The sequence below is a fragment of the Cryptotermes secundus genome, unplaced genomic scaffold, assembly GCF_002891405.2.
Source record: "Cryptotermes secundus unplaced genomic scaffold, Csec_1.0 scaffold971, whole genome shotgun sequence".
NCBI classification, from domain to species: Eukaryota; Metazoa; Arthropoda; class Insecta; order Blattodea; family Kalotermitidae; genus Cryptotermes; species Cryptotermes secundus.
In genome coordinates this window covers 2,141,718-2,167,372 of record NW_019727793.1, presented here as the reverse complement: position 1 = coordinate 2,167,372, position 25,655 = coordinate 2,141,718, and the positions used below count along the sequence as shown (strand labels likewise).

General features: G+C 40.4%; 1 protein-coding gene across 1 annotated transcript in view; it reads right to left on the bottom strand.

The window, feature by feature from the left end:
- LOC111865034 (uncharacterized protein DDB_G0292186) overlaps positions 1 to 18,889 on the bottom strand; it is a gene marked incomplete at its 3' end in the record, with an annotated part of 44,762 nt that extends 25,873 nt beyond the window's left edge. Inside the window, exons 1-2 of the mRNA XM_023852737.2 lie at positions 16,753 to 18,889; positions 613 to 697 (exon numbers count right to left, since the gene is read on the bottom strand). Coding sequence (XP_023708505.1) covers positions 613 to 697; positions 16,753 to 17,951 — 1,284 coding nt within the window. The remainder of the gene's footprint in view (positions 1 to 612; positions 698 to 16,752) is intronic.
- Positions 18,890 to 25,655: the final 6,766 nt, after the last annotated feature.

Below are 25,655 nucleotides of genomic sequence, written 5' to 3'. Positions count from 1 at the left end.
TTCAGGCTAGAAGGAAAAAAATAAGAAATCCGCAAGCGAAGAGACCGTGAGAACCGGTACAAACAGTCTGCAGTCCCAGAAGACTGCTTTCTTCACAGAAAATCACTTCTTTTGTAACAGGAATCGAACCTGTGACATCTAGTCCGTAATTCCTCACTTTACTGTGTTTTTACATACGTGTAACAGTGAATGAGTTTGTATAAGGAGAGAAATCTACAGAACACTAAGCAGGAATGGGAGAGATACTGACTCTTCGCCTGGCAGTCTGAAGAGAAGACATCTCTTGCAAGATATCAGGTATAAGTTGTTCACTAAATCGGGTGGGTGGATTGGGACGGGAACTGGTGGAAGGCTCTTGTAAACATCTTTGAAACGTCCGGCTGCATGAGGGTGAGAAATTTCTTGATTTCTGCTCGACCATTAGACTTTCAAGAAGGTCTCTTTTCCGTGGAGTTAGTTGTAGGACAACTACTGAACTGCAATTCCCCTACCGTTGTATGCTCTTCCTCTGCTTAATGATCTAGGCTAATGCTCACGTAAGTGAAGATTTGTTGTTACTCTTATATCCTTGTTAGGTAAAGCAGGACAGAAGGTGAGAGTATGACCACTTACCGCCATTGGGTGCTGGGCGTAGGTACTTCCCCGCACGACTCTCCTATCGAACATAATGTTCCCATACGGTACAGGTCCATCGTCTCTGCAGAAGATACAAGAGATATGTAACTGACACAATGTAAATAATTTGTAATCCTGGAAAACAAAATTTTCAAAATTACGTGAATATACCAGAATCAGGTTTCTTCGGTAGCCTTAACTTGTTGGCACTTTCCAAAACACAAAGACCGTGTCATACAAATTCTGTAGACATGAGAGTGTTTAAGCCGTCCGGTCATACTGAATTCTACCTGTATGAACATACTCTCACACGACAATTTCGTGGTATGGTGAGTAGCACTTTGCTCCGTATTTTGGGCGACTAGGCTATGCATCCCGGCCTGGAGGAATGGTATTTTCACTGATGTCTTTCAAGTTGTTTATGAATATTTCAGTGAGAACCTTAATATTGGCATCAACTCTGCCTTTGAGATCATTTCCATTTCACAATCATCCTTCTATTCGCAAAAAGTAATTAAAGCTCAAATTGTCCCTCTGCTTAATTAAGCGCCCTGCCATGAAAACACAAGAGGTTAGTGGATATATAGCTCCATGCATTCCTCGCCTTTGTACTAAATGTAGGTAAGTGGCGACTTTTCCACCGGAAAAACACCCCATCACCCATTGAATATCAAGTTGGGTGTGCCCCAGAGACGGCCTGAACGCTGTTGCACGCTTTAATTAACTAACTAACTTCATGGAGCTGAGCACTTCTTGAGGAGCCACCAATTGTGCAGCTACTCAAGAATTTCTCAGCATTTTATGGAACCATGTTGTTCATTGCCGTGTTCACAAGAGCCCTCCACTGGTCCCTATCCTGAGCCACATAGATCCAGTCCATACCACCCCATCCTTCCTCTCTGAGATCAAATTCTAACATTGTCCACCCGCCTACACCTTGGTCTTCCTAGTGGACTCTCTCCTCTTGGCTTTCCCACCAATATCCTATATGTATTCCTCTTCGGGCCCATTTGTGCTACATGCGCTGCCCATCTCATCCTCCTTGAATTGATCATTCTAATTATACTTGGAGAAGAGTACAAGTTATGAAGCTCCTCTTTGTGCAGTTTTCTCCAGCCTCCTGTCACTTCATCCATCTTCAGTCCAAATATTCTCCTCAACACCCTGGAAGATTGAGGAAAACCACCAAGAACCTCAAGATAGCCAATCTCTTGGTCGAGATTCGAACCGAGCCCCTCACATTCCAGAGCAATTGCTTCAGAAATTTATATTCAGTACATGGCATCAGAAAGTCGGTAAACCCCATGACCCCCGCTCCTCACGCCTACAAGGGTTTAGTGCCCCTTCTCTCGCATGCTAACCCCAGAGCTCCTTCTTATTGGTGGGGCTGAGTCTTATCTATGCTGGAGAACCGGAAATCCGCCGTGAGGTCACTACGTCACGTTATGGCGATTCTGGACGACTTGCCACACGAAAATATCGATCCGAATATCTCTGAAGGATGATAAAGAAGGAGGAATAAGTGAGGCATGTATTACAAGCACATGCGAGACGTACGAACCGGGATATCGTAGTCGGTGTTCGAGTCCCGGTAGGGTGAAGAATTTTCTCTTCTCCACGTCGTCCAGACTGGCTCTGGGGTTCGCCCAGTCTCCTATCCAATGGGTACCAGGGGATCTTTTCCTGGGGGTAAAAAGGCCGGGGGGGGGGGGAAGCTGACCACTCATCTCCAGCTAGTGCCGAGGTCAAAAAAAATGTGGATCTATACATCCACTCCTCCATACGTCTTCATGGCATAGTGCTTAAAATTTATGCCGGTAGGTAATGATCGGTTACAGCAGCAATGGATGTTATTCGATTGTTGCTTGCATATACGTTTCCACGGAAATGGGTATATCAAGTCGTTGCCTAGCAATGAACGTCTATTCTGACTTAACTATTCCGGCTCTCTGGTGTCGTGTCACAATATAATCGTGCTTTACCAAGAAGTAAGCTACTTGTTACATTTGAGGTTCTCACTAAGTTGTCTATGAAGAATTGGATGTGACTCTGCGCAGTCTGGTAGAATTTTGCCAACGTTTCGGTGGAACTTGCTCCTTCTGTTGTCAGAATTAAAGAGTAAGCCGAACAAGCAAGCAAACAGAACCGAACGTCGGTAAATGTCTCTCAGAATATACGGTTTAACTTCCTAGAATTTCATACTCTTAGTTGCTTGAGGTTTCCTACATATTCGATGAAAAGTTCGTATAATATTTCAAAGAACTATACTTTGAAGATAAAGGAGTCTGTTTCTTTTTGCTGGCCTCTATATTCATAGACCTTAAACGATATTATGTTATATCTTAAGTGCTATCGATTGTGATATTTTCTTGAACCTATCCGCCGTGTAAATGAAATAATTGAAACCATAAAACGAGAACAAGTAATTCTAGCAACACGCTGTTCCTTGCAGATGATGGTTGTTTATTTATTTATTTACTGACGTCAGCGATCTAAAATCCACGTCAAAAACCAAAAAGGCTTGAAAACCTAAATTCAAAAGTCAGAGTTTTTTCAGTGATTCCATTTTTGTGGTTTTATAAATAAATTATCTATATTTTTATTCTCTCCGTGAATTGTATTGCTGTAATATTAATGTAGATATTATTTATTTTGTTCCTGTCAACACGTTACTTTTTTCAGGAGATAGAGTTGATCTCTAGGACATGTTTCGACACATGTGTGCAATCTTCAGCTTCTGCTCTTAGTTAAAAATAATGTACCACATACTGTGCCTAAAAATCGGCCTTCGTAATCTAGGGGTAACGTTCCCACCACGTGACTCAAGGTACGCGGGTTCAAACCCGGCGGAGGTCGTGGAATTTTTAATGGCGGAAAAATTCAGGGAACAAGTCCTCCGGGATGGACTTTAAGCCGTGGGTCCCGTGTCGTAGCTGTACGTCACGTAAAAGAACCTCATGTCCCAAGGGGACCACTGAGCCAAATTCAGGACATTTCCCGCCCAACAGTAGTCTCTAACGCATCTGGTAGATGGGGGAAGCATCGAGATACCGCTGAGCCAGTAGAGGCCGAACTCGCTGGCTGAGTCGGGACTGATGGCACGCACCGGTACCGGTAGGGAATAGAGACTGGTAGAATATCATAGGGGGACACACAACGGACCAACAGTTGGTTTAAGTGCATGGGGAAACCCACCCTCTCTAAATACAATACAATGCAATACTGTGCCTAAATATGCTGTATAAATAAGCCGACTGGATGCACCGGATTGTTATGTATTATATACACTATATTATAGACTATTCTGGGGTGAGTTTTTATTTCTGATGGTTAATATTGTATTTATTTTTCTGAATTCATATATTGACTGTTTTCTGTGAATGTGTGTCCCTGAACACGTAGGTTGTAGGTGCATTTTGTTGCCAACTTTTGCTTAAAAGTTAACTGACTGAGAAGCTTGTGGAAAACTTCAGGTGTCTGAAAACAATTCTAGATGCCTGTTAGAGAAGCAACGTAGCATATGTGAATGCAATATTTGCATCACGAGTGTGTTGTTGTAGAAAGTGGGGGGGGGGCTGATGGCTTCTTGGAGCAACATCTCGCGTGTAGGCTGACATGTTGAACATTCCAACCGTCGTGTCGGTGCATGCTGAGTGGGCCGAAGACTGAAGAAGCAACAGCAACGTACAAAGATGAGCCCGATATCAAATCCTAATATGACGGAAGTTCGAATGAAGGTACAAGAGCTTCATAGCGGAAATGGTCAGATTTACGGACTGATCATAACAGGAATGCGCGGCTTCTCGTGCATTTTTTATTGATATTTACGGTATTTAGCGCGCAATAAGCACACGAGGACGGTGTTTAAATTAGCAAATTAGCTAAAATAATGAGTTTAATTTTGATTGCCAATAAATATATATACAAAAAAAAATTAGCGCTAATCTTGAAAGAGGATGCGGTATATGATGCAGACATATTAATCATGAAATTAGGAGGATTTTTTCGTAATCTATTTCAGGAAACTCTCTCGACTTGATATAGAGAGAATGAAGAAAACCATGACGAACCTTGGCCAGTAGAACAGATAACCTGATCAAGTTACGAACTAGGTATCTCTTGTATATAAGCCAATATCGTTTACTCTACATTAACCTTAGATTAGCTTAGATTTATTATTATAATGTAATCCTCTTCATTCGTTAACTTCGCTTATTAACTAAACAAAGTGTCTGCATTTTATTTTATCTGCCGATATTCACTAAATAATCGAATAAACTTGTCGTTTAAATTAATTTTTTTCCACGGACACAATCTGAAATTAACCTCTATATTATTTTAACCCGAAAATAGTGTGCATGACCGCAGACTACTGGCAATGACGCTGCCGACAAATGTAATCAATGTTGGTTATTTTTGTATATAACTCGTACCTTGGGAAATGTACGACACTGTTGAATATTTTAAGATTTGTGTAGTTTCAGGTTTTTGTGTTGTTCTCCGTGTTACATTTTTTATCAGATTCATATTGTGTAGTTTCAATAATATGAATTGGTGTATTCGATGAAAAGAAAACAATTTTTATATTTGATGTTCTCACAGTGATGATTATGAACGGTCCTGTTTTCTGTCTGCTGAAAGTCAACCGATGTTCCGGAGCAAGTAGAACCTGATTGGCTTATTTTTCGAAAGTGAAGATGTAAGACTTATGTTTCACTGGAATATCGGTTGACTTTCGGCATTATTATTTAAACTGCTAATGGGTTCTACTCGGTGGCACTGGTACTACAATAAGACAAATAACACACCACACTCAAACAAAACACAACACACAAAATTACACAAACAATAAAGGACACACTACACAAAGGAATACAATGCAACTACAGTTACAACTACAACAACCGGCCTCCGTAGTCTAGGGGTAACGTTCCCACCTCATGACTCAAGGTACGCGGGTTCAAACCCGGCAGAGGTCGTGGAATTTTTAAGGGCGGAAAAATTCAGGGAACAAGTCGTCCGGGAGGGACGTAAAAGATCCTCATGTCTCTAGGAGACCTGTGAGCTAAATTAGGCAAAAAGTTTCCCGCCCAAGTAATTTCCAATGCCTCTAGTAGATGGGGGAAGCATCTGGTACCACGTGCCAGAAGAGGACCGACATCGCTGGCAAAGTGGGGCTGAAGCATCAGGTACCACGTGCCAGAATAGGGCCGACCTCGCTGGCAAAGTGGGGCTGATAGCAAAACACCAGTACCGGTAGGGTATGGGGACAGTAGAAATTAAAGGGGGACGCACAATGGACCAATAACTGGTCTAAGTGCATGGGGAAACCCACCCCCTCTAATACTGAATGAATGAATGAATGAATACAACTACAACAAATACAATTACAATTAAATATATTAATAAAAGATAAGTATACTATAAACTAAACAGTATAAAAAGTAAAGCTATCCCTGTACCAGGCCTTGAAGGCCCATAGAGTTGTGAGACGTTGAGGGCCCCACATTATCTAGACAATCGGCTCAAAGATGGCGGTAAGGTCAGCCCTACGCGCCGGCCGCGCTTTACTCCCCAGGAAAATTATTGAATTAATTCCTGATACTCATTTCTGTTAGAGGCTGAGTCGACCCCAGGGCCATAGTGCGGCTGGAAGGATGAGGACAATTGAAAAAAAATCCAATGACCTCATAGGGACTTGAACCAGCGACCTTCCGGCTAGTAGCATAGTGCCTCAACCAACTACGCCACCGCGTGCACCCACATTTCTTCATGACCTTCCCTTCTCTACACTTCACTATACTTCACTTCACTTCACTTCACTGAATCCCCCCACACTTTCACTTCGCTTTATTTACCACTTTCCCAACCCTTTCTCTAAAATTACGTAGTTTACAGGAGAGAGTCCTTAAAGCACTGCAGGCAGTTGGTTCCAGAGCTGGATGGTCCTATTTACAAACAAATATTTCCCATACCCATCTTTTGCTTTCTGCTTCTAATTTTCCTGTCATGAACGACCCTGCTCAGGTAGCATGGTCCTTGTAAAGCAATTTCGTTATGTAATTTTGTTTTGAAATGTAAATCGATCTTGAAGCCGAATAATTCTGTAGAAGTAATGTAAATACAATATAAAATTCAAGTAGTTTGAAATAGGATGATTCGTGGAATGCTTGTGAATATGACTGTCATATTTGGTTTGAGAAATAGAGTAATTCTACTGGTGGTCTGCAGGAAATTATGTTTATTCAGAAAATTTCAACCATATACCCTAGTGTATGACACACCATTTAGGATAGCAGCATTTCTGTTCCAACCCCACAATATGATCGAGATAGAAGAAAACAGTAAGGTTAATTAATATATCTTATTGTTATCAATAACACGAGACAAAGAAGTTACTTCTTTTAATCTAAAACCTACTTTGTTACGAGTAGAGTGAACAGCACGAAGCTTTAGTTTTTTTTTAATTCGCTTAGTGTGGGGGTGGAGTCCAACTGGGTCCACTCTGCACGGAGGCCACCGATTGGCCTATTGTAGCCTGCCCCGGGTGATTATGATGATGGAGAATTTGGTGAAATGAAGATTGGCAGGGGAAACCGAAGTAATCGGAGAAAATCCGCCCCAGCGCCAATTTTTCCACCACAAATCCCACTTAACCAGACCCGGGCTCGAACCCTGATCGCCGCGGTGGGAAGCCAGCGACTAACCGCTTGAGCTATGGCACGGCCAAGCTTCAGTTCTTAATTTGAACTGGAAACGTTTGGTCAATTATGCCTGAAAGTTAATGATCTTTGTCAGTTTTGTTTTGAATCACAGGCTATTATAAAAGTTTATTTAATTTCGCCAAAAGAGATCAGTAGCATTTTTGAAAAACATGTAAGATTATTTTTTATTTTAAATTTCTGGTTGTACTCGCAATTGCTCCACATTGCAAAACTTAAGCTGTTTTACAAAATTGCAGAAATTGTAATTTTGAAGACCTTGGAGTATTTTGAATTTGAAGATACTGATCTGTTCTGCTTGGTGTTAATGTTGAGGATAGGTTTCGCTTGTATCTACACCACATGCTAACTCGAATTTGTCATGCTGGAGAAATTACTAAATACGTGTGCGATCATAATGAAGGCTGATTTCTTATTTAGCGAAAAAAGTCTGATCTATTCTGATTTCATGCTAATGATTTTATTATTTTGAGGTTGCAGCCACAAGCTATTCTGAACTTTGCTATAACGTTGGAAAACAGTCAGTATTCGACCCGGCCTGTTCCCAAAAACCGAAGTCACACACAGCAATGTAGAACTTCAGAAATAAAAATAATTCCATCTAGTGAACCAGCGGCAGAATCAATTCAGTTAGGTGAGAAATGTCTGCGTGCGCATGATTGATTGTGTTTCTGAACGGTATTGTACCTCGTAAGTCGGTCACTTCGTTAGTCGCTAAGCTGTAGCAATAAAACAGATCAAAGGAATCCTCCTTCAGAACATAAATTTCCTTAGTTTATGAAGCGGCGTGTAAGCAGTGAAGAATAACAGACATTTTCAAAAGAACTTAATCATGTATTCTTGAACGAACTTGTGTTGTTTATATATATTGTGGCATGTAGACCCGTTAATATGTAACGGCCCAGCCAACATTCACGAATGCAACAATTTCACATGAATAAGAGGATACAACAGTAATGGGAAACGATGTTTTCTGTGCCATCCGATCCGAGATGTTATAGGCAGGACAAGTTACTCAGTAGAGTGGAGTCAGTTGGTTGGTGAGTTAATGAGTCAGAGGACTGCTGGGCTCAGGCATTGTGAGGTGTTCTTTGAGAAGCTGGTAGCTGACGCTGGGGAGAGTTAGAGAACCCAGAGGAAGAGGAAAGCTGCTACCAAGCAACGGCACTGAAGACGTGACGGTGGACACTAGTGTATTTGTGTACTGTGTAGTCACGCGCTGTATGAAAGAGTTCACTAAATCCTATTGCCAATACAAACCCCGTNGTCGGTTAACACCGCATATACACGGTGCCAAATCCCAGAAGACTGCCTTCTTCATAGTCACCGCCGTGAAAGCCTCAAATCTTACCCGTCTATAGTTACTCTATCACATATACGTAAATACACGTACATATACATAAGTATTTATATTTATCGTATATTTATTGTAAGCTGCAGGCCGGGAAATTTGGCTCTGACCGCAACATTTATATTCTGAAGGTGTCCAGATCGAATCTCGGCCGGGGCATAGACAATTCTGAATAAGAATTTTCATGGTTTTCCTCGGTACTTCCAGGCAAATGCCGTAATCTAGCCTCAAAGTAAGCCACTGCCGTTTCATATGTAACCCTTTCTAATCCCACTGTTTAACAAGCACTGTACTGTTCTATGCCATGTAGTATGTTTATTATGAGCCAGATTAATCCGATCCCCGCCCTCATATAATATTTAATTAAGATCCATTTAATATTATCCTCCCATCTATGTGTAAGTATTCTTAATTATTTTCCCCTTCGCGTTTTCTGACCAGAAGTTTGAAATTACCCTTAAATGTTCTTAATGGGAATCCTGAATATACGCACAAAAGTATTTAATGATACTTTTGTGCGTATTTAGACATACTTTCTTTCGCGGACATTTTAATTTGTTATTATCATCGTTGAAATATCGTACCAGCTCGGTTACGAAGACCGAAGGCTATTTATTGTTACAGAATTCACCCCTTTTGTGTCCTAAACTCCAGGAAAAATTCAGCAGGGCCGGAAAGGAAGATTCGAGTAAGCGACATCATTTAGTTACAGAAGGGCTGCCTGAGTCTGCAAAATAAATTAAGACCGTGTACAATATGGATCTGTGGTTCTGTATGGGTGTGAAACTTGGTCTCTGACATTAAGGGAGGAACATAGACTGATGGTGTTTGAGAACAGGGTGTTGATGAGAATATATGGACCGAAGAGAGATGAAGTGACAGGAGTTCGGCGAAAACTGCATAATGAGGAGCTTCATAACCTGTACTCTTCTCCAAGTATAATTAGAATGATCAAGTCAAGGAGGATGAGATGGGCAGGTTATGTAGCACGAATGGTGGAGACGAGGAATGCGTATAGGATATTGGTGGGGAAGCCAGAAGGAAAGAGACCACGGGGAAGACCAAGGAGTAGGTGGGTGGACAATATTAGAATGGATCTTAGAGAGATAGGATGAGATATTATGGATTGGATAGATCTGGCTCAGGATAGAGACCAGTGAAGGGTTCTTGTGAACAAGGTGATGAACCTTCGGGTTCCATAAAAGCCTGGGAAATTCTTGAGTAGCTACAGAATTGGCGGCTCCTCAAAAAGGGCTCAGCTCCATGAGTAAGTAAGTAAGTATAATATGGATATATCACTAACGCTTACAGCATGCAATGGGTGGAGAGTGTGCTGTTCCATCAAATGCTAATGCTTTCGAATGACTGTTCTTATCTTAACTGCCGAAGTTGTGGAACTAGTGCTGTTAGATCAATTCACTGCGGCATGGCGCGTTCTTGCGTTTCGGATCAAGGAGACGGCCTCTAGATATGGAGGGTAGCTGCACTCGCGGACAGCCGACAAGGGGTGGTCCTACAGCTTGGAAGATTTGGAGTGGGGCTAACTCCTCACCGTAAAGAATAAGTCTTTTAACGAAAGATCAGAAGTTCGGACCTTGACGGATTTTCTGGATAAACGACCTAAACGAAAGAAAATGGATATGAGATTTGGTACTTGGAATGTTAGAAGTATGCAGAGGGCAGGTTCGCTCGGGGCAGTGAGTGAGTTGTCGAGTGAGTACTATTATATCAGTCGCGAATCCTGCACGGAGGTGATGCTATTTCAACGGATAATGATGTGGAATGAGATCTATTGCAACTTTTAATGATTTTAAGAGAGCACTGCAACATTACCTGCTCGTGTTTCATCAATCGTTAATAATTTGGAATGAGTGCTTGTACATGAATATCTAATAATTTTGAGTAAGGAAGGCACATATTTAGATATTTTTCTGTCTGAACTAGGACTCAGAACAGATATTTGAGATATGGCATCTAATATTTAGGTTTTTTTAATTACTAGTGGGCTGGGACTAAGTCCCTTGTACTGCGGCCACTTCTGGCCTATTGCACCAGCTCCAGAGGATAGGTTAGGGTGATTGTGCAGCAATTGGTGGAATGAAGATTGGCAGGGGAAACCGAAGTACTCGGAGAAAACCTGCCCCAGCGCCACTTTGTCCACCACAAATCCCACGTGACCAGACCCGGGATCGAACCCGGGCCGCCGTGGTGGGAAGCCAGCGACTAACGGCTTGAGCTATGACGCGGCCCATAATATTTAGGTTACTAACACTAACACTAAATGCAATTTTAAATAATCTATATGGAAGTGATTTTTCAGGGACACACTTTTTATAATTCTGTAACCATGACTGGTCGGGTCGCGCGGTAGCGTAGTTGATTGAGGCACTGCTCTGCTACAAACCGGAAAGTCACGGGTTCGAGTCCCGATGAGGTGATTTTTTTTTTCAATTTACCTAATCCTTTCAGCTGCACTATGGCCCTGGGGTCGACTCAGCCTCTAACAGAAATTAGTACAGTCATTTTCCGGGGGGGGGAAGGGCGGTCGGCGCTTAAGGCTGACAACCTCACCGCCATCTGTGAGCCGATTGTCTAGAAAATATGGGAGCCTAGACTTCTCACAACCCTATGGGCCTCCACGGCCTGTTACAGGGGTAGCTTTACATTTTACCGTGATTGGTCAGACAAATCATAAAAGTACTTGAAGTTGGAGAAATGAATACCACAATTAAAGATTATTCAGTAATGCAGTGAAATTCACCAGAACAAGCTAATTTCAGCTAAATAGAACCTAAAAATAAAACTTAGTTGTTTTCACTTCTCAGTTAAGTTAAACAAACTGGACAAAATTACGCACGAACATGTTTGAAATTTGTCGAAACTTTTGGAAGTATATACAAAATTAATTGCATAAAAGCATTAGCTTCTATAAGTGTACTAAAATCGAAGTTCTGACAAGAAAGTTGTCAGCATTATATAACATGAGAGTGGAAGTGAATGGACTTCATTGCAGACTGGCGTTATGCTTCATATGAGTTATGGGAACTGTACCCAGATAGGCGAATAGTAAGGAACTATAATAGTGTAAAGGAAACATTTGAATTTTCTTATAAGAGACTTAAATTGCTCATAATAATTAAATCCATATCGTCTCCAGAAGTGAAAATATAAAACAAATTTAAATTTTCTTCAAATATTCCATCCACTCCTTCAGGTGTAAAGGAAGATTTCTTTTTCTTAAATGCACTATACTCATTCAATCCCCATAGTCTTCAGAAGTGAAAATCTAGTCATTCTAACATTATTGCACGAATAATTATGTTTACGTGACAAACATTTGCAATATTAACAGTGAAAGTGTATAGTCAGGTTTGGTCTATTTGGAGCTTCGAATTCATTCTTTGCTTCTCCGGAACCCATACTCATTGAGTGCAGATTAAAATTATAGGTATTAAACTTATTTATATTTATATATTTTAATTATTTTTATTATTATCATTTATAAGTTTTTATTTATAAATAATTTTTGAGCAACGTATTCTCCATTCGTGATAGTAAATACCTAAGTGCTTAAATAATTTTTGCATTTTGTTTCGTGAGATATTTGCAAAGTCTTTAAATATCTGGAAATATACATGTGGCTTTCCAGATATTTAAAGACCTTGTGTGGTCTTCACGGTAGCGTAGTTGGTTGAGGCACTATGCTACAAGCCGGAAGGTCGCAGGATCAAATCCCGAGAGGTCATTGGATTTTTCAAATTATCTAATCTTTCCAGCTGCACTGTGGCCCTGGGGTCGACTCAGCCTCTAATAGAAAGGAGTACCAGGAATATTCTTGGAATTTTCTTGGGGGTTAAGGGCTGCCGGCGTGTAAGGCTGATAACCTTGCCGCCATCTATGAGCCGATTGTCTAGAAAATGTGGGAACCTCAACATCTCACAACCCTATGGGCCTCCACAGCCGGTTACAGGGATATCTTTACTTTTACTTTTTATACGTGTGGCCTTAATAAAATACGTTTATTTAGCGACGAAATGTTTCTGTTTTTGCATGATGCTTCTTTTATTTTACGTCAGTTTTACTGCATAAACCGAAAACTGGCTTAAATGATGGACGTAATGCGTGTGAACCTTCTACAGACAATTGATTAACTCAGATTTGAGCTCTGAGTAAAACAGTAGAAACACACTGGGCCAACACATACAAAAATGAAATTCAGTTAATAATTTTAGTGTGGTGATAAATTTAGTCGAAATCCTTTGAGTGCTTTGTGGGTTGAAACACAAAGAGAGACTAAACTTCCCCACTATACTATCACTTTAAGTGCTTCGTGCAAAAACTCCCTCTCAGTGTAATGTGTACTTGAGCTTTCTTGGCTCAGCATTAGTCTGAAACATGTGAAAGCATCAGAGTCGCGAGTTTCGATCTATCGAGCGCATGCGCTAGGTACAGTTGGACATTATTACTAATTCATGCGTCCTCGTTTCATCTCTTCCGGCGCTTCGCAGTTTGTTCTTCGTGCTAAAAGAGGCAAGAGAGCTCTCATATCGATTACCGTGAACTTAATTCCTATCGATTTTACTTTCCACTCTCTTGTCGTATAGTACAAGTGATAATTTTAGAACATTTATATGCCAAAAGTTATATTGACCTTTTCAAGCAATTTTAATTATTGACACTTCAGCGACGTTTCTTGTATATTTGTCGTAAAAGAAGCGTATAAGTAACGCTCCTTCAATAATCAATAAATTATTGTTATCCTCCCTTCACTTCAATCAACGTAACCCCCCCCCCACCCCCCAATAAACTCTTATGCAGTCTCCATCTCATAGTATCATTACATTTTGGTCTCATTACAAAAGGCAAAATTTATAAACTCTCTGTTCCCGTGTGGTTATGGGCGATGTTGTCGTCCTTGGGGAGGCATGTGTAACCTCTGTCTTCAGGTTTAAGTGTACTGGTGAGTTTTTGGGTGTGTAAAGCATTTCGTTTTGAAAAAATGATTGGAAACTCGTCTGGACACCAATTCCAGCTTCGTCCCAAATCCCGTCATTTCTTATCGAAACAGAACGCTTTGTATACATAGCATCTCTGAAACATAGATAGTATGTACTTCCGAAACGTCGACAATATCGCCGATAACCACACGGTACAACAACCCGAGAACAGAATTAATATCAGCATTTAACGACTTTCAAAACCTGAAATCAACAAATATACGTTCGTGATTAGCTGGAGACGCTGTTCTTCTTATTACAATGCATACAGCAAAGAAACAACAGTTTCCGTTCATATTGTAGTCTTCTAGGTTCTGACACCGTGTAACCTGGTACGTGTTTACCAGTGTATACTGTCTCCATCTTCAGTGTTGGAACACTGGTAACCATCTTCCAGTCTACACTGTGTCATAACACCACAATATTAATATTCACTCTCCTAAAAGCCCAGGTTCTGTATAACGATTTCGGTTATCTGAACACAAATAATCTATATATAAATAATGCCGTATTCTTGGATGTGGCGCCATGTAAATCTTGTGTGAACCAACGTTTCGGAGTAAAGTATCGCCTCCATCTTCAGTGCAGAAAAATCCGCGAGGGAGGAACCAGTTTTAGCAGGTGGCTGCTGACTGAGTCACCAGTCAAAAACACCCATCTACATAAGAACAGGAAGGAAGGGCGAGTGGGCTACATTGAAAACAATAGAGGGGAAAGGGGAAGGGTCTGTGGAGATAGGCCAGAAGGTAGTAGGCAAAGTCAGTTTAGGATTGTGTTGGGTGTGGGGAAGAGGCAGGACTACTAAGCGGGCATTTACCCATTAACCTCGGGGCTAAGCTGCCGGTAGTGCATTGATCTGCGTAACCTTGTATATGTATATTTACAGGAGCCCACCAAAGCCTGAGCCAGTTACATCCAGTCCACACCGCATATGTCTAATTCCTAAAACTAATTTTAATGTTAACTTTCAAACTATACCTAGGTCCCCCTTTTGGTCACTTTCTTTCAGATTTTCCAACCAAATCTTTCAATTAGTTTCTCTTTTCCTCCACGTGTTACGCACGTCCCTTTCATCTCATTTCTCCCATTGATTCTATCACTTTAAATTATGAAACTCGCCGTTCAGCAATAAGTAAGCACCTCCCCTCTCTCAGTAACATAGTTTAACACGTACAGCCGGTGCTGCGCCACAGGCGAATAAATTACGGTGGTAAGCAACTCGTTTCTAGGGAAAGGCTCCGTAAACACATTCCCGTAACGAATACACACGCAACAATAGAAAAACATTCTCTAACTAACGGATTGGTAACACACAACAATAGGGATATTGTTGGAAACGGTGTTTTCTCTGCAGTCCGTGCAAAGTGGTAATAACAAAGAGTTAGCAGAATAATAACAAGAGAGCCTGGGTATTCGCGGCACACACTCATCTAGTGAAATTGCAGTGTCTGCAAAACAAGGCTTTCCGCACCATTGGCAATTTTCTATGGCGCACACCGGTCCGCGATTTGCACATGGCTTTCAAAATCCGGTACGTATATGACCATATAATAAAATTATGCAGGCAACAAACAGAAATCGTACAAAATCATGATAATGAGAATGTTTCTCAACATCGGACAAGGCGAAGTCCGACACAGAAAGTATAAGAGGCGAAAACTTGGCGGCGGTCAGGCATACGGCCGTTCAAGTGACTAGACTGCCGTGGTAGCGAATACTACTGGAAGTGGGATATAATCTGCTGTACTGAGTCTGAATTGACAGAGGCCTTGTATATACGTATTATACATATTAGATATCAAGACTCAATCGCAAATATGTGTACATAGTGAGAATGGATTAATACTATCGACTATGACTGACAAATGACAGACCCGACCTCTCATTAGAGAGGGCGCCCCACGTGGACAGGACAGTAACTTTCATCTAAAGAGAAACATCTGGTCATGGCCCAAGCCGGGGCTCGACACCAAGAGCCCAATAGACAGTAACTGATCTGTCTTTGCCCTTCGAATTCCGGTAAGAAATAATTTCAAGAATTTTATCAGAACTTTCATCGGTATATTTTTAACGCTACTTTTTTTAATTCCCATAGTGGGGGGTGGGTGTTGGAGTCCAGCTGGGTCCACTCGGTACGGCGGTCACTGATTGGCCTATTGTACCTGCCCCGATGATTATGATGATGGAGAATTTGGTGGTATGAAGATTGGCAGGGGAAACCGAAGTACTCGGAGAAAACCGCCCCAGCGCCACTTTGTCCACCACAAATCATACTTGACCAGACCCGAGATAGAACCCGGGAAGCCAGCGACTAACCGCTTGAGCTATGGCGTGGCCCTTTCGACGCTGCTTAGTGTGAGTTGTAGTAACTACAAATACAAACTAAGTGGTTTGTCTTCCACCGCTCTTATTGTTCCCGCAAACCCCCCAAACGTCACACAGGTTATAATACGGCAACACATGGGCTGCCAAATGAAAAACGTCTATACACAATGCTTAATATTTTAACAGTTGTGCGACATAAATTCGGAATAATTTTTAGATGTATTTCTTAAAAATTAGCGCTTCCCTTGCCATGCAACTTTTGACAGTTTAGTACATAATAAGCCCATCTCCAAGATATCTCTCAGCATGTATAATGTTTACGCAATATTTGGTAGTAAAAAACCAGCAATTTCTTTGTATCACAATACTCCTACTCCTTGCTACTACAGTAGGCCTCTGTCATGGACAAAACCGATATTGCAGTAATATATTTTAAGCTAGTTAAGAAATTCCTGGAACTTTATGAATGCTGAAAGTGTATTACTCTCTTCACAAATTACAACTATTGCTCCCTGTCCTCAGCCAAATTAATGTAATCCACAATTTATCAGCTGACTTCTTTAAGATCAGTTTTAATATTATCCTTCCATTTGCATCTAGATCTCCCAAGTGCTCTTTTATCTTCAAGTTTCACTACCAAAATTACGTATGCATTTCTCATTTCTCTCGTTCCTGTATCCATAAATAAATACAACACTGCAATAATTTTTACATTGAATGATCAAATGATTTTGTTACTCACAGCTTGTCTTGAATACTGTTGTTTATGGCTTCTCTGCGAACCCTCTGTTGCGTGCTGTTGGGAACTTTAGCTGCCGCGTCGCACTTGGCTTTGTGATAGTGTTGATGCAGGACTCGAGGCTGGCTGGAAAAGGAATAGAGCAGTGCTTGTTGCTGGTGACGCTCCCTGGTGCTGGTGTTCAGAGAATTGTTGCTGCCATCAGTAGAACTCGTTACAGAGTCGTTCAGATTGGGGCTCAGTCCCAACAAAATCGCCAACTCTGGTGGTGGGTCCAGAAATTTCCCCGTTTTCACTGTTGTTATGAATACAGGTTTCCTGTTTTCGTCGTTGTTGAGTCGGTTCTTTTCGTTAATTTTAATATTATTGGTGTAACTGTTCTTGGTGTAATTACTACCGTAGTAATGGCTGTTCTTCTCGTTAATCTTTGTACCGTTAATATTGTTATTGTTATTGTTGCGGTTCATTGTTTTGTAAGATTCTGTTCCCAATGGATTTTTTCGTCTTCCTATTTCCGTCTCATTGTTCTGTGTTCTTGCATCTGGGAGATTCGAATACTCCATCTCATAATTCGGCCTCTGTTTTACTGAAGTCATATTGTTGTACAGATAGTTAGTGCCGGAAAGGTGGCAATATCTGTGGTAATTCTTGTGCTCTTTCTCAGTTTTCTTTTCACTTTCGTTGTTATTCTGTCGCTGTATATTGTTGAACGATTTACTTGCGTCTTTCTTATGCTGATATTTCTCTTGGTAGGGTAGATGGCCGTTAGACTTACTTAAAGCCTTCTGCTCTCTAAGATTATTGATTACGTTACCAAAGATTTTAGATTTATTTTGAAGTTTATGATTTTTGAAGCTTGAGTTTGATTTGCTCAAGTCTATAAGTTTTTGCTGTAGAAGGTATGCATTTGATCGGTTCAATATTTTATGGTCCCGATCACTACTGTTGAATCTACTGGAAATCTTTTGTTTATTTGTAATATTTTCACTTCCGGTTTCACCTTCTACGTCTGAAGATTGGTCATTATCGCTTTCATCGTCTGAGTTTCCTTTAAGACTGTCTTTCTGTAATACAGTGAATGCAAGATTTGAAACGTCGGTGAATCCTGTTTCTTGATATAGAGCAGTGAATTCTCTCTCTCTGTCATATGATGAATTGCTGGCGTTGCTGTTGGACTCCACTGAACGGGCCACTGCAGGCATTGTATAGGTACAGCGATATATTCAGAATTCTCAGCAAGTTATTGGCATGCACTAAAACTTTTGGCTTTTTTGTATGTAATTCGCCTCCTAACGGGACAACGAAGTGGTTTTAGCCAAAATTGTAAATATTTGAGAGTGACGAATCTGGTATAAAGTCCGCGAATATAAGAGAATGTTCAAAACTTACATCAGATCAAATTTTACGCCTCTTAAATTACGTTTTTTCTCATAATTAATTCGGGTCTGTTCCATAATATTTTAAAATTATAGACATGTATATTGAATATCAATATGCTGGTCATTTTCCAAACATAATGTCCTCGAAGACAACCTGCTCTAACTACGCAACTCTTAAAACGTCCAAGAAAAAATTTGGAGGTATTTGAATAAAATAGATTCAAAACTGTAGATCTTTCCTATACTCCTGTTTTGTACTGTCTTATTGAAACTTTGACACAGCTAACACACAGTAAAATGTACAGCGTCACAAACAGTTTAATGGTCACAATTGAAACCCATCTTTATTAACAACCACAAAATATTATTCTGAAGACGTTAAGTTATCATACCACTATTGAATTCTTTAGTTTGATTATATTTTTCATAAAAAGTTCGTATCTATGATTAAGATGTCTTTTGCAGTATTTGTGTTGGAAACTTTCTCTTGTTATAGTTTCATATTAGTCATTTTGAATGTACTCTTCACTGAAATCCTTTTCGTAGCTACACACAAATAACGAAATAAACATTGTTCCCCATGTTTAGAATTCACACTTTGAAATTAATTTACAGTAACTTGACAGCACTTTTCGTTCACAAACAAATTCGCTCCTCTCCAGGCTTCACCTCATTCAGAAACGTAACTCTACCCTCATCGAACTTGACGTCATTATACGGGTCAGTCATTATTGCGTGTGGTATGTGTGGCCGAGAGGAGAGCGCCGGTGCTCCAGCACAGGACGTATGGCAAGAAACCCAATACGTAACAGCGCATGGCCGCATACTGAAGTGACCGCCGCGCGCACTGCAACGCTGTTATCGCCCTCATCAGCTGCCTCTGCCGCTGCTGCCGCGCCGTGCAGGTGCTTCCGCTCGCTACATCTTAAGTCTCCAACGAAACAAAGTACTTACTTATGCAAATGTTTCTTAAAGGCACTGAAAAAATACAAATTAGGATATATTTTTAACCGAAGGTTGCTGTACAAGTGTGTATTCATAATTCAATGGAAGCCTGTTTCAAAAGCAATTCTCCGTTCTTTGTTCGTTCTAAAGACCACTGGTATATTCAGAGTAAGAGCCAGCATTTACGGTTTCATGCTTCTGCGTATTTTCAGACATAGGAAATATTAACTGTTTTATACATGCAGGTCTATAGTGCCCCTAACCACTAAAATCTGGAAGCGTAGATGAAGGTAAATTTGTCCCCGAGCTTAATTAAATAAGGAATACGTCATGTAGGCCGGTCACGGTAGCCGAGCGGTCTAAGGCATGCACTGTCTTCGCTCGCTCGGAAGCCGGGATCGTGGGTTTGGATCTGTTTCCTCTGAGGTACGAACTGAATTCTTATATATTATTCTTATACACTGCCGGTCACGGTAGCCGAGCGGTCTAAGGCATGCACTGTCTTCGCTCGCCTGGAAACCGGGATCGTGGGTTCGAATCCCACTCAGGGCATGGATATTAATTTGTGTGTATGCGTTTTTCTGTGTTTGTGTACAGATAGAGGCCTTGCGACGAGCTGATCACCCGCCCAAGGAGTCCTACCGAATGTGTAAGATCTAGAAAAACCGAAGTGAACGGAAAAGTTCATGGCGGTAAGCCTAGGCCCACTGGGGCTGTAGTGCCAATGAAAAAAAAAAAGGTACGCCATGTAGTGTGTGGAGGAGTGGAAGTATAGTTCAGTCATTCTTGACCTTGACACTTTACCGTCGGGGAAAGAGCCCGTGGTTCCCATTGGATTGGAGGCTGGTTGGGCCCCAGAGCCTCTCTGGACGTTGTGTGGAAGAGAAAAATCTCTTGCCCCTGCCGGCAATCGAACCCCAGCCGTCCAGTCCGTAGCCTGTCACTATACCGAATGCAGTATCCCGGCTTCCAGTCTGGAAGCGTAGAGCATAGTGAATTAAAGCTTTACGCATTTTTATACTGAGGGCTGTACGTAGGAGAGTAATCAGCTTATGCTCTCCAATCTTCACCATTTCTGTTCTTTTGTTACGTATGACTGACTCTCAGAGTGCAGCTTTGAATGAGAAACAAAACTTTTAATAATTATTGAACATGTTTCTTTACATCCAGATATACGTATTACGTATAGCCAATGTATCAAATGTATGTTGAGTTCCATATCGATATCGGGTTGTTCTAATGGGTTTGAACCTGCGTAAGTTACACAAGTACCTCTCATTCTTAAACATTACACATTATCTTACTCGGATATCAACTGCAATAGATAATTGCTTTCTAATTACAACTCACGGCTTTATTTAAGTAATAGTAGCCGATCACAGTGGCCGCGGTCTAAGGCATGAACTATCTTCGCTGGGTCGAAATTTGGGATCGTGGTTTCGAATCTCACTCAAGACATGGATGTCTCTATGTGCCTATTTTCTGTATCTGTGTTGTCCTGTGTGTAGGTAGCGGCCTTGCGACGGGCTGATCACTCGTCCAAGGTGTCCTGTCATCTGTGTGGAAAGATTACGAAACTGAAGAAGAGATCAGGGCCCAACAAAGGGATGTAGAGCCACTGATGAATGGGTTGAATGAATGAATGAATCAATCAATGATAGAATGAATCAATTTAAGTGATAATATCCAGTAATAAAGACAAGCCTGCAGTGCCCTATTTTTTTACAATTTATTGCAATTATTGCTGCACTATCAACTACAAAGGCAAGATTTTTATAATTGAAATTGAATATATTTACGTAATAATACCCTCTCTTGAACACCGAATGTCAATATGGCTTTTAATGTGCTTACACAATTCTCAAGGCTATTCATAATCTTCATTCCATTCTTCGAAATAACCAAATAAAAATGTCTTCAAAATATTTGTAATATCCTGTGTTCGGAGTTTTCAGCACTTCAGAATAGAAAAGAAGGTAAAGTTGTCCTTATGCATAATTAGTTATGGATCTCGCCATAAGATGTATGGGGAAGCTGAGTTATAACTCCGCCATTCTTGATCTGGGCATCGGAAGAAAATGAGTTATCAACTTCAATTCCGGCCGTATTAACGCCGAAAATGGAGGCCTTGGTCTTAAGAATAAACCGGAACTAATTTTAAAGTGTGTCTGCGAAGATAATACAAGATTATTAATAATTTAAATTCGTAGTACTATCGAGTTTTTTGGAATAACATCATACAGCATGATTCTAAATTGTTGTCAGGGTTTCCGTGACCTATAATTTTCAAACCGGAAAAACAAAATAAAAATGCTTATGGAATATGAAAGTGTAATTCAAATAGTTTTAATTGTTAACGTTGTACTGGCCACATTGTTTTCTTGATTGACTTAGACTGTCATATTCCGTAAGCAGTTTTATTTTGTTACTCCCGGTTTTAAAATTATAGACCACGGAAAACCCGGTAGTAATTTAGAATCACCCTGTACAATATTTATCGATAACAATTAACATCTATAAAGTAGATTACAATTCACATCTCATTCCGTTTATGAATTCCTCGGAGGTGTAATCGTAATTGTAACATACATTTCTACTAAATATGTGGGAAATTAGCAATTGCCAAACTGAATAAGAACAAGCATTCTCTGAGTTTAATCCTTCCTTTACTTGTTATAGAATATAATTTTGATTTGCAATGAAATATTTTCGAGCTATCATCCGTTTTAACGTAAAGTTGGTATCCGACGTTTCAGAGACTGTCTGTCTCTTCAGACAGTCTCCGAAACATCTGATACGAACTCATTTGACACGGCTGGTCGCCCAAAAAGACTTCATTGTAAACTCTTGCAGTGAAATCTTCATATTATATATAATTTTATTTCGTTATTTTCATTTCAGAAAATCGAAATTTGATGCAATTCGAAGGGAATATTTTGGCTACCTATTTTTTTAAGATTTTATTCATATATTCTGTGAAGGAAACATGAAAATGCAGGACTTAACTCGTTTTCCTCTGAGTTTACATATAAATCAACCTCATTGCTAGTGTTTAGCATAAGTTATTTTTTTCCTTCGTGGTGTTATATTTTCACCATATATATTATCATCCTCAACATAATGCAGAATATGTTGTGTTCTGTACAACACCGATAAGTTAGCCTTTGATTTTCTTGTATCTTTCCAATGATATATCCTAGAGACAAATTTAAAGAGTTATGACGATAAAACATCCCCTCGTTTTAGACTATTCGAAACATCAGACAAATATTTGTCCATATGACAGTGGGCTTTATTATGAATTTCGCGTAAATTAGTTGTAATCGCCCCGTATTATTTCACGTTAAGCCTTATTTGGTGAGAATACTATATACCACTTCTCTTCATACGGATAAGTACTTCTTAAAGCAAACAGTGCAGCCCAAGGTATTTAGTTCATTATAACCTTTCAATTCATTTATAAAACGTGGGTTATGTAGTGCTTTATAAGGAACCTTCCTTTACTTTATATACTTTTTGGGTCACCACCCTCCAGTGAACTGAAGGTCAGAATATGGAAATTCTTGTACGCTATTATGTATCCGATTTGACATCAGACGGCAATGACGTCATTGCGGTCAACCGATATCTCTCTCTCGTCCACTGTTTCACCCTGGGTCTGAACGCTCGGACCGACACACGCTACTTATACACTACCCGAAGCTGCGCTGTTGCATAAGTTGCATAGTATTAGGCGTATAGAGAGAAATAAAATGTTTCATGTACGTATAACTTTATGTATCACAATCTGAAAAACTCGCAGATATATTACAGCCTACAGAACTTGTTTACATGTTTCTCTTTATAGGATTTCGGGTTCTCACAGCTGCAGTCATGAAGGGTTTTATCTTCTGGGATATAAAGCCGTTTAGTCAACCGACGTTTCTGAGGAACCTGTCGCTTTCATCTTCAGGGTCATAGAATAAGTGAAGTAGGATACCAGCATGAAAGCAGGTAGCAATAAGACTTCAAACGGACTACACGACCTCATATCCCACAAGATAGACCTCTTCATAACCACCGGTGTCAGAACCTCAAACACTACAGAGCGGATCCTGTATAGGAGGCTACTAATCGATACATTCGACGATTTGAGAATTTAGGCTCTGCTAGCCACACGATTTCACGCTGATTTCTTGTCTGGTTTATTTTTCGACCCTGAAGATGGAGGCGACATTTTCCTCCGAAATGTAGGTTGACTTTGAACGGTCTACATGGCGTTGTATCCCACAAGACAGACCTCTTTTTGGTCTCTATGAGTATTTTATATGTTATGAACGTTCAGATGCGTATCTGTAAAGTTAATTAACCCTTTAAAACAGTGGCAATTATCTGTACTAACTACTTTAAAGTTAAAAGGACCCTGCACTTTACTCGCAGACTATTATATAGGTTTCATGTGTTTCTCAGAATACATAATACAGCTGCCACCTATCGGTCTTTTTATTGGAGATGCAAGGTGTTTTTTGGGAGTACAAAATGAATCATTATGTGCACCTATACTGTATACAGTTTGTGACTGCGGATGTGTGCTATCTGACGAGGTGGAGGCCTATATGTTACGTCGTTCTCACATGGTTTCCGCAATTTCACGTAATTACACAGGGTCAATTACATTCTAGCTGGTCACGGTAGCCGAGCGGTCTAAGGCATGTACTGTCTTCGCTCGCTTGGAAACCGGGATATTGGGTTCGGATCTGTTTCCTGTGAGGTACGAACTGAATTCTTATATATTATTCTTATACATTGCCGGTCACGGTAGCCGAGCGGTCTAAGGCATGCACTGTCTTCACTCGCTTGGAAGCAGGGACAGCAGGAGTATTGGAATACGGTTACAGATTTAGACCTACAAAATGAATGGTATTATGAATATCAAATTTTATCGGAATACGTTACATTCGAACAAAAGAAACTGAGAAAACACAACGGTGAGACCTCGATATTTGAAAACAGGAGCATCGAAAGACTAGAAGTAACACGAATTTGTAAGACTTCAGTTAGGCATTTTTTTTCTTTGGCACTACAGCCACAGTGGGCCTAGGCCTACCTCCATGAACTTCTCTGTTCACTTTGGGTTTTCTAGATCTTACACATTCGGTAGGACTCCTTGGGCAGGTGATCAGCTCGTCGCAAGGCCTCTACCTGTACACAATCTCAGTTAGGCATTACAGGACGATATAACGAGGGAATTACGAGCTTCCTGAAGAGATTCAACTTTTGCGTTACTGTCCATGAAAAGGGAGAGTACCATAAGAATAAATTGCCTAAAGCACATATACTGTATGAAAATAAATAGAATACGGAAGCGAGTAGTGGAATGCAAACTGCTGGGGTGAAGGAAGGATGGAGAACTTCTATATGTAATAATACAAATGCCGTCGTGAATGCAACAATTTATTTGATTGTAGATATTTGTCTTTTCTTCCTCTACACTACATGTTTCGGCCGTAACTGGCCATCATCAGGTATATTTTTCACTACGTAGCTGTCACACTGCACACAATCCAAAATTTAAAGCACCAGGCTGTCAGTTTTGTTTAAAATCTCGCCAACATACGCTCGTCAATTTGATTTTAGAATTCCAATTTAAAATTTAAGGTTAAAAATTCAAAGTTTTAAATCACATGGACACCCGCTCTTGTCTACTTGTGCTGCAGCGGCTGTTTCTTGTTTTCAGCACCTTTCATGTATTGTTCTGTGCAGGCTCCCTGTGTGTGTGTCTCTGATCATCTTTAATACGTGTGTCTCGTTTAATTTATTATATTTAAGCATCCTGTTGTACTATACACTTCTATATTCAATAATACAAATACCGTCGTGAATGCAACAATTTGTATTATTACATATAAAGTGTATAGTGCAACAGGATTCTTAAATATAATAATTGTATACAAATAGAATACAATAATACAATAAATGTATAATAAAGGATGGAGAAACTAGGCACACAAGAGAGTTTCGGAACAAACTACGTGTCTGCATAGACAATGGCGAAACTGATGACTTATTTTCTTGAGAGAGCGTTGGATCCGCCAATCCAATCATTCTGTGGACATCAAGTACACTTCCCTTCATGTGTGTATATCTTGACATTATAAACTTAAAGAAACTGATACTGTCTTTATAATTTCGCAAATAAACCACATATGGAGCAGAGCCTACACGTTGCACCATTTAAAACAAACACCGGTGTCCATCAAACGCCCTTCTCTTCACAGTTGGCGTATAGTGAATTAATTTTAATTGCCTAGTTAGAATAATGAAGTCAAGGAGGATGAGATGTGCAGGGCATGTAGCACGATTTAGGGAGAATGCATATAGGATATTGGTGGGAAAATCAGAAGGAACAAGACCACTACGAAGACCAAGGCGTAGATGGGCGGATAATATTAAAATGGATCTTAGAGAGATAGTGTGGGGTTGTGTGGACTGGATTCATCTGGCTCACGATAGGGACCAGCTCTTGTGAACACGGTAATGAGCTTTCGAGTTCCGTGAAATGTTGGGAAATTTTTGATTAACTGCAAATCTGGCGGCTTCTCA